The sequence below is a fragment of the Cebus imitator genome, unplaced genomic scaffold (genome assembly GCF_001604975.1).
Source record: "Cebus imitator isolate Cc_AM_T3 unplaced genomic scaffold, Cebus_imitator-1.0 Scaffold29, whole genome shotgun sequence".
NCBI lineage: Eukaryota > Metazoa > Chordata > Mammalia > Primates > Cebidae > Cebus > Cebus imitator.
Genome location: NW_016107344.1, coordinates 11,090,248 through 11,101,192, shown reverse-complemented (window position 1 = coordinate 11,101,192; position 10,945 = coordinate 11,090,248). Strand labels below are relative to the sequence as shown.

Genomic DNA, 10,945 nt, shown 5'->3' with positions numbered 1-10,945 from the left:
GTGAGCCGAGATCGCGCCATTGCACTCCAGCCTGGGTAACAAGAGCGAAACTCCGTCTCAAAAAAAAAAAAAAAAAAAAAAAAAAAAATTATAGGCAAAAAAAAAAGAAAAAAAAAAATAAAAATCCATCAAAAAAAAAAAAAAAAAAAACACTACTAATAAAATTCATAGTACATTATAACAAGGACCTAAAATCACCTTATACACACTTGTCAACACTTTTATTAATTAGAAAAGCCAAAATATCTGACAGTGTTCCCAACTCACTATTTAGGAAAGCCAAGAGAGACGACCATATACTTTCATCAAGGGAGTATTCTTTAACCCTCAATTCACGAGATCTCACAGTCAAACTAAATGACATTAAAATGATAGAAAGATACCAACTTCATTAGTCAATTAGATTAAAAGGCAATGAACACACATAACCATCCTCATTACTGAAATGTATATCTTGTCTGAAACCTCAGTGCACACTTTATCCCCACTTTAGACTATCTGAAATGTCAGTACACTTCCAATTGAGTGAAAGCTATAATAAGTTATTTGAACTTTTCACTTTGATATTTCAGAATACCAGTTCAAAAGGAAAGTTACTACTAATGGATTTTTTTAAAACTGCTGAAATTACTGAATGAAATATTAAAAAAAACTCTTTCATGGTGGTAATAAATGAGAATGCCTAGAGGCTTCTAATAGGCAACAAGCAGAACCTATATTTCACAAGAAATATGATTCTGGCAGTGAGCCACACAGAAGTCAGCCTTATCCTGTATGAAAATGAATTCGGGTTTTAAAAATATCCCAATCATATTTCAGCTAACACTTGGGCTCTGCAGTGGGTAAAATATCCTGAAAGACAAATAGTTTACTATAGTTAGCATTAATTAAAAAGTCAGGGCTTGTAATACCAGACCTCCGAACAGCTGACCTTGTTTTCCTCCCAGGCATTATATAGAAAACGCAGGTGGATGAGGCCACAAACAATGGTGCCTGCTTAACCATTTCATAGAGCAACCAGCCAGGCTTTCCTCGGTTACAGATTTCACACGCAAGCTAGTTATCTGGACTTTTTATTTGTTACCACCACAGTTTTTAGATGAATGTGTCATCATTAACCAGTGACAATAAACAATGCGATTCACAATTTAGAGGAAGATTTTTTTGGTAAAGATATTATGCAGTACTTTGGTATCCCACAGTAAATTACAATTGCTGATTACCATGGCTTAACATTTACTTACGCTACTTTTGGGAAACATTAAAGAATACTGGGTACTAAGAGATTGATTAGACTTATGTGGTAATGCACAAAACTCCCAACTGGTGTTATTCCAATTAGGAAACAGTATTAGAATGAGCTTTGGAAGTCTGAGAATTAAAGTGACTTTTAAAAAAAAAAAACCAGCATAACTCTAAACATTCATCCAAATGTTTGCTGTTGCCATTAAGGTAGAAATTACATATTTATTCTAACCTGTACTACCTGTGCTCACAATAGCTTTTCATCAACTCTGAATATCTTCCCTGGTCACGCTATGCTGATCTTTTCAGGCTGGGTATAGCTTTGGAAATCACTTCCAATCATTCAGAGCTCAGCCTGGTATATAAGTTGCATTTTAAATCAAAAACTGGGTATCACTATCAAACATGTTTAATGACCTATTTATTGGCTCAATGCCCCAAAAGTGGGATCCCTAAAACATTAAGGGCATTAGTTCATTACTGGAAATATATAACCTACAAAGTGACTTGTTTGAAAAGATCATGTATTTGAGATATATGCTTTTGTAAATCTAAAAAGAAACCCTGTACTTCATAGGCAAACTTCCTATAAAACCTACCCAATTCTTATTCAGACTTGTGGGGTGTATGGTTGATGGCTTTTCTTTACTGCAAATATCAAATAATAGCTAAGGTAGTTTGCAGGTCACATGCCTCTTTCTAATAGGCACTGTTTCCCCTCCATCTTCTAAACATTACTAGAATACATTTCAATCATACAGTTTTCAAATTAAGAGAAAATAACTTCCCATTAGTGACCAATTGGGCTACATGGTCTACTTAAACTAATTTAAACACTATTTGACTCATTGTCAAACAAATGTAAACACTATTCATACTCCCATGAATGTGACACTGGAAGATGACAAGAAACACACTTTAAACTTTATTCCTGACCCTTATTCATGAGTCTGTCCTGCTATACATTAGGTGAAACCACATGAAACTGACATTTCTGTCAGTCACAAGTGGTTAAATACCAGCAACTTCATGGGGAACAAATTAATAATATCACCCTTAGACAAAGAAGCTTGAACACCTGCTAACAGCACTGACAAGATAGAGACTGTTATTTACATGCCCATCCTCTAGCAACGACTTGTATTAATACCAAGTCTGATAGTTTATAAAAACCTTAATATATATACACATACTGTTGAACTCAGCAACCCTGTGAATTAGGCACATCAAGTACCTTGATCTCCACTTTACAGATGAGAAAATAAGGCTCAAATGTTAAGTCACTTGGTCAATTGTTCAAAGATGTGAAGTGACTTATTCAAAGGTCCAAAAGTAATGGAGCAAGAAATCTAACCCTTTGATTCCAGACCTTTCCTGCAAACAACTCCTTCAAAAGGATAAAAAAAATCTCTAAGTACTAGTGCATACACTCTCACTGCTTAAATGTGGACAGATAGCATAAATGCCTGTGTGATAAGTGTCTAAATTGACATATTAAGTGCTTTCAAAAATGCGGGTGAGTACTTAAGTACATTCTTAGAATTTATTTGCTCACTTCTACAACTTCTGCCTTCCTCCAGGATTTCATCGTTATGGTCCACAGGCCTGCCTCTCCCTTCTTCCCAAAGGTCGCAAACCTGGCTAACTGTACAATGCATCCATTGGGGAACAAAATATCACACTACAGATCCAACATAGGTCTTATACCATCATTCATGGTTACTAGCCTATTTTACTTTTTTGTAAACAAAGTCTAGGGTATGGTTCTCAATGGTATCCATTAATTGAATGAATGGTCCTTAAATTGATTTTGATAATGACTCCACTTAAAGCTAAAAAGAAAAATCAACCACTCCAATCGTCATGATTGATTGATGAAGAAAAGACTTTGTGTATTAAGTTCTAAACCAGGCAATTCTACCCATTAGATTATTCAGACTAAGAGATCAATGGTAAAATGTTGTAAGACTTCCTTATCAACCACCCACCCCCTACTGGCCCACCATGTAATGAAATCTTTCTTGTTTACTAATTAAAAATGATACATATGTTACCAGTGCTATCTGTAGCTACAGAGACTGATAACCCCTTCTTCCTACTGTTTCCTACTGTGAGGTATCAATTTGCAGGGATCAAATCTCACTTGTGAGCAAGAACACATTTCTGTGACTATGGTAGCCTTGGGCAGAGCCAAACCCCTCATCACCCACACATACACACATTTTTGCCTTTGAAGTAGTTTTTAAATATTTTAAATACTTACTCACACAGCAGAACACCGTTTTCTAGAGAGGCTCGAAAATCTTTTGTTTCAAAATTCTTCTCTGTTACTGCCTGAAAGATAGATTTGGGTGTTAATTTTCTCTTAAGCAGGGATAACACGCAAGTCAAATTCAGCATTAGATTAATTAATATGCATTTAATGTTATACTTGAAGGATTAGACTGTTAGATCCTATAATCTGTTCGTTAAAGGGCTATGTACTGTTTGTTTTATGTTACAAAGAGAGACGTTAACCATTTTAGTATGCCAAGTATATACAGGAAAAAAATACAATGAGGGTTTTTGGTAATATAATCATTTTATTGGATGATACACAAAAGGTAAGAGCTCAACTAAATTTCCAACATATTTTATATATATTTTTTAAACTATGGATGATCTATTCTACTAAGAGTGAATAAAAACAGTTTAAGATATAAATTCAAAATACCAACTACACTGAATACCCATATCATTAATTTCAATTCCATCTCTATATTCCTCAAGTTTCATTACAAAGCTAAATAACAGATGGCACAACGCTTTTTAAACTTATTTATGAAATAGCCCTAATAGATGCACAGAGACACCCTAGGGAGAAGACTACTAAATCCTGGCACAGAGAGAGAGGTGAAATGGTGAATAAACAGGCAATTCCCAACTTAAGAAATTACATAGTTTTAGTGACATCTTATAATAAAATTAACTTCAGATGGATTAGAGACTTAAACATAAGACCTAACACCATAAAAACCGCAAAACCTAGGCAAAACCATTCAGGACATAGACATAGGCAAGGACTTCATGTCTAAAACACCAAAAGCATTGGCAACAAAAGCCAAAATAGAGAAATGGGATCTAATTAAACTCCAGAGCTTCTGCACAGCAAAGGAAACCACCATTAGTGTGAACCGGCAACCTACAGAATGGGAAACAATTTTTTGCAATCTATCCATCTGACAAAGGACTTATATCCAAAATCTACAAAGAACAAAAACAGATTTACAAGAAAACAAACAAACAAACAAACCTATTCAAAAGTGGGCAAAGGATATGAACAGACACTTCTCAAAAGAAGACATACATGAGGCCAACAAGCATATGAAAAAATGCACGTCATCACTGGTCATTAGAGAAATGCAAATCTAAACTACATTGAGATACCATCTCACACCAGTTAGAATGGCAATCATTAAAAAATCTGGAGACAACAGATGCTGGAGAGGATGTGGAGAAATAGGAACACTCTTACACAGTTGGTGGGAGTGTAAATTAGTTCGGCCATTGTGGAAGACAGTGTGACGATTCCTCAAGGACCTAGAAACAGAAATTCCATTTGACCCAGCAATCCTCCTACTGGGTATATATCCAAAGGATTATAAATCATTCTATTATAAGGACACATGCACACATATGTTCACTGCGGCACTGTTTACAATAGCAAAGACCTGGAACCAACCCAAATGCCCATGGATGATGGACTGGACAGGGAAAATGTGGCACATATACACCATGGAATACTATGCAGCCATCAAAAATGATGAGTTTGTGTCCTTTGTAGGGTCATGGATGAACCTGGAAACCATCATTCTCAGCAAACTGATACAAGAACAGAGAATCAAGCACCGCATGTTCTCACTCACAGATGAGTGATGAACAATCAGAACACATGGACACAGGGAGGGGAGGATCACACACTGAGGTCTGTGGGCAGGGACTAGAGGAGGGATGGTGGGGAGTAGGGAGTTGGGGAGGGATAACATGGGAAGAAATGCTAGATATAGGTGATAGGGATTGAGGCAGCAAACCACATTGCCATATATGTACCTATGCAACAATTCTGCATGTTCTTTACATGTACCCCAGAACCTAAAATGCAATAAAATATATATTTAAAAAAAAAAAGATCAAGGAAAGAGGCTGATTCCCCACAGTGGGTTCTTCCTCTCGAGGATTGCCTCATGTTTGGTCCTGCCAATGTTCATTGCATTTCAATACCTTCAAACAGTTTATTGTGTATGTTTTCCAGCTTTTATTGTTTTTACCAGGAGGTTAGTCTAATACTACTGACTCTGTTATGGTTAGAAATGGTGTTCTCTCCCCCTTCCCCAAACCTCCCTAACATTTCTCTTTATAGATGTTTATCAACAGTCACAGTCATTATTTGCCTCCTTGTGGGGCACTTTAACTGCATCTTCACACAGAGAGCAAAGATGGGATGCTTTCCTTTCAAATGACTTCTGATTTTTTTAAAAAACTATTTAAGGAACCTCTCAAAAAACACATAGCCACAATTTGCATCGCAAGAATCACTAATATCTCTATGTTCAGTGGGTAATACTATATTCTCCAGCCATGGCTTACTAGGATGTTCCAGACTCTCCTTTCTGAGAACACCAGAACAGCAGGCTAGGCATGGTAGCTTATGCCTGTAATCCCAGTGCTTTGGGAGGCCAAGGTGGATGGATCTCTTGAGGCTGGGATTTCAAGACCTGCCTGGTTAACATGGTAAAATCCCATATCTACTAAAAATACAAAAATTAGCCTGGCATGGTGGCATGCGTCTGTAATCCCAGCTACTCCAGAAGTTGAAGCAGGAGAATCTCTTGAACCCAGGAGGTGGAGGTTACAGTGAACCAAGATCACGCCACTGCTCTCCAGCCTGGCTGACAGAGCAAGATTTCCACGGGTAGAAGAGGGTAGCTTACCTGTGCTTCACCCATTAAGAGGAGCCCAAAGAGGAATGAAAAATCTGAGGACTAGATTTCCATTGATCTTAACATAGAGGTAACAGCAGTATTTATAGCAGCTCTATCTACTGTGTGTACACTACCTGTCTATCAGGTGTGAGGTGAAGTATCTTAGACCCCATGGCTCCAATGGAGGGCCCCATGTCAGCCTCATCTATGCCACCAGGGAGCTGGTTAAAAATGCACAGTCTGGCCAGGTGCAGTCGCTCACACCTGTAATCCCAGCATTTTGGGAGGCTGAAGCAAATGGATCACTTGAGGTCAGGAGTTTGAGACCAACCTGGCCAATGTGGTAAAACCCTGTTTCTACTAAAAATATAAAAACTAGCTGAGTGTGGTGGCACACGCCTGTAATCCCAGCTCCTCAGGAGGCTGAGGCAGGAGAATTGCTTGAACCCGGGAAGTGGGGTTGCAGTGAGCCAAGATCACACCACTGCACTCCAGCCAGGGCAACAGAGTAAGACTTCGGGTGTTGAACAGTGAGAACACGTGGACTCAGGGAGAGGAGCATCACACACCGGGGGCAGCTGGAGGGGGTAGGGGAGAGAGTGTGGGGAGTGGGGAGGGATAACATGGAGAGAAATGCCAGATATACTATGCATCTGAAGTGAAAGAAAGAAAGAGAAAAAGAAAGGAAGGAAGGAAGGAAGGAAGGAAGGAAGGAAGGAAGGAAGGAAGGAAGGAAGGAAGACAGAGAGAGAGAAAGAAAGAGAAAGAAAGAAAGAAAGAAAGAAAGAAAGAAAGAAAGAAAGAAAGAAAGAAAGAAAGAAGACAGAAAGAAAAAGAAAAGAAAAAAAGAAAGGAAAAGGAAAGAAAAGAACGAAAGAGAGAGAGAAAGAAAGAAAGAGAGGAAAGAAAGAAAGAAAGAAAGAAAGAAAGAAAGAAAGAAAGAAAGAAGGAAGGAAGGAAGGAAGGAAGAAAAGGAAAGAAAGAGGAAAGAAGGAAGGAAGGAAGGGAGGAAGGGAGGAAAGGAGGGAGGAGAAAAGAAAAGAAGAGAAGTACAAAGTCTAAGGGCCCACCCCAGACCTACTGAGTCAGGATCTGCTTTCTAGCCAGATCACTAGGTGATTCACGGGCAAACTAAAGTGTGAATGTTGGTCTGGACTCTGTTTCATGACCCCTCACTTAAACAGTGGTCTAGGCTCCTCATTTTCATCCTCATAACAAGCCTATAGGAGAGACATTGTTGTCATCTCACTCTAACAGGTGTGAAAACTGCCTCTTATGTTTCTCTCCTTCTCAAACCTTTCATCTCCGTGTGGCTGGCAGCACTGGAGCCAGATCCCGGACCCAGGTCTCTCCGACACCCGAGGTGCCACACACAGGAAGTGTGGCATTACGTTGCCTGCTGGCTCCTTCTACTCTCAGTGTCTGGCTGAAGTCCCACATAACAATCCATTGTCATTCAGGTCTTTTTTCAAATCATTAAAAGTTTCCTGCCCTCTAAAAGAAAAAAAAAGAAATTACATAGGAAGAGGCACTGCAGTTACCACCACAAATAATGCTGGTGAAACCTTTAGAAAAATATCTAGATTCTCTCTCTAAAGGGGAAGGTGGTTGGGGTAGAAAAGGGGATTCCACAGCGGAAACAGTAGCAGAGAAAATGAAGTCATAGTGGGAAAAAACTGCTCCAAGAACAACCCCCGAGTCCCGGCTCGGGGGGAGGACAGGGACCAACAGCAGTGACAGCAGCTGTCCTGGAGATGTAGCTGCCACCTAAGAGCAGGAGTAGTCCTTGCTTCACCTGCCACTTCAGAAAGAAATACATTTCTGGAATCCTGAACTGGGAAGTCCCTAATCTTAATCTTAAATCCCAAGTGGGCTCCAGGGCTCAATGAAGGGACTGTCACCACCACCCCCGCAAGCTGTCCTCACTGCTGCCAGCTTCACAGTCCACCTAGAATCCCTGAGTGTTCTCATTCTGCAACACTGCTGCAGCTAGGCATGATAGCTGTTAACTGACAAAATAATGGCTGTGTTTCTCACAAGCTGGTCTACACATCTGGACAGGAGCCTGGGCCAGGAGGTAACATGCTGAAACTCAGGAGAATTAGATTCTTCCTATACTTGGCATTAAACTACAGAAGGGCTGCACTGCAGCTTTACTTAAACAAAGCCTGGGTGTCTGTTACAGCCACTACCTGAATACTGGGTAGGAATTTACCAAAAGCACTTTTTTTTAAAGGCAGGCAGCTCTTCCCTCAGGGAGTCCACAGCCTCATATATAAAACATAATGTTTAAAGCACAGTAAAACATACCCAAAGAGAATGGCATATTCTTCTGAAAATAACTCTGAGAGGACCCTGGATTATCCCAAACAACCTGTGCAACACAAACTCTTTTGAATTTGCCCCAAATTATTCCAAAACAAACTCAAGGGGAGTGCAGGTCTCAACTACAGAAAACATTGTAACATGTGATTCATCTGAAAACTCCTATGCAAAGCCAAAAGCATGAAAAAGACCCAGAAATATCCAACGCAGATGTTAAAGTCCATTCTCTCTAGTCATAGCAAAGCTCCTCAGAGCCACTGACACTTACTAAAAGTTACATTCCCAAATCAACATAGATCAGAAGCAGTGACTAGAAGAAAGAAATGCTGTGTCCTACAGAGGCCGGATAGCAGTGAAGAATGACAGTCAACAGCAGTGGGTGGGCCAAGGAAGGGGGCAGTGTGTAGCAAGCAGCAAAATGGAAAGAAAAAGAACTGAGGCCGGGCATGGTGGCTCACGCCTGTAAACCCAGCGCTTTGGGAGGCCGAGGTGGGCGGATCACCTGAGGTTGGGAGTTCCAGACCAGCCTGACCAACATGGAGAAACCCCATCTCTACTAAAAATACAAAATTAGCCAGGAGAGGTGGCACAGGCCTGTAATCCCAGCTACTCAGGAGGCTGAAGCAGGAGAATCACTTGAACCCAGGAGGTGGAGGTTTCGGTGGGCCGAGATTGTACCACTGCACTCCAGCCTAGGCAACAAGAGCAAGACTCCGTCTCAAAAATCAAACAAACAAAAAAGAACTGAATTCTGACAAAAGTCAGTTCAAATTCCAAGTTCACTACCTAACAACCGTGTTATCTTAAGCAAGTTACATAACCTCTCAGCACCCCAGTCTGCTCATCTGAAGCAGGGAAAATATCCCCTCTTACTAGTTTGCAGTGGCTGAAACGTGCATCAAGTTCCTGACAGTAGTGGTTAAACAGTACATGCCAAACCTCATTAAGTGCATGGACCCTGAAGTTACCACTCTGACAGTACTCCAATAGTTCATCCTCAGAAACACACCTCTGCATCATATAGGCATGGCTGAGTTGCCTATATTTAGAATATCTTTTAATAAAGTGGGGAAAAATGGAATATTCAAAGCTATTTGGAAAACCTAACTATCCATCAAGGTTCATCTCACCCAAAAAGACAATAGAAAGGTAAGATCATGTGTATTAGACTTCAGACCCCCTCATATATCCAAATATTGATGTACTCTTATACTTAGGTACTTTCCAAAATCTAAATAATGATGATAAAAGACCAGATTCCATTTATACCGTATTTTTTTAAAGACGGTATAAAAACTAAACAAAGTTTTAAATAATAGCTTATATTTTGAGGACATGGCATTCTGGCATGCTCTGTACACCACTGAATATAAAATGCTATCACAATTCTAGAAGGTAATTTGTGATATGCAACACAAGTCTTAAATATGCATATTCTCCTAGGTGCACAATCTAGGAATTTATAACAGGACAACAGGACAAGCATACAAAACAGAACTGTTTCACAGCATTCTGCAGAATAAACAGCAACAATTACAAATACCCTGAGTGCCCAGCAATAAGAAATTGATTATGATATAGTCATAAAACAGAAAACTACATGAAATTTAAATTCATGTCATAAAAGTGGATTTATTAATTGCAAAGAATACTTATTATTTAAAAAGCAATTTATGAGCCAATACATGGAGCATAATCCCAATTTCTGTAACTCTATAAGAATATATCATAAGTAAACATGGAATAAATATACTAACAGTAATTATTTCTAAGTTGTAGAATGGCACCTATTTTTAACATTATCTTTTGCTTATCTATATTCTTTAAAGAGTACGGGTGTTTGTGTGTAACAGAGATATAAATTTATTAATGTAAAAGAACAACATTCAGAAGAAGTCAAAACCAATCGGATTTAGGTCAATTTCCTACATCTTCTGTACCTAAAAGAACAAATAATAGAAGAGGCAGACACCAGTTTTTGTGCTAGGTAATTTTTCTCATTATCTATGCAATCTACACAACCCTTAAATTTAATAATTCTTATTATCTCCATTTCACCAGTACGAAATTCAAGGCTCAGAATGTTTAACTTTCTAGAAAGTTACACAACCACCCACATGAAACAGGCACCAAAACCGACAGCATTTTGTAAGTACTCACTCGGTAAAAGAGTAACTCAATTACATTAGACCCTAAAGCATTTTCAGGCTAAAAAATTAAATTATCCTCAATCTATTTAAATATTTTTAAATTAGGGTATTTTACCATATAATATGCCTTGAAAAATAATCCTCCTCTGTTAAGGATATAGAAGGTAGATCAGTAAATAAAAATGTTCAATTAATCTTTTTTTCCAACTTCCCTGGATAAAAAAGATGTGTTAACACATCGTGACTGTGTCTGTGTAGGGATAC

General features: G+C 38.8%; 1 protein-coding gene across 1 annotated transcript in view; it reads right to left on the bottom strand.

The window, feature by feature from the left end:
- The window catches only part of LMO7 (LIM domain 7), a 232,038-nt gene that overhangs the window by 143,928 nt on the left and 77,165 nt on the right, over positions 1 to 10,945 (bottom strand). The window contains 1 exon segment of the mRNA XM_037736810.1: positions 3,509 to 3,579. Coding sequence (XP_037592738.1) covers positions 3,509 to 3,579 — 71 coding nt within the window.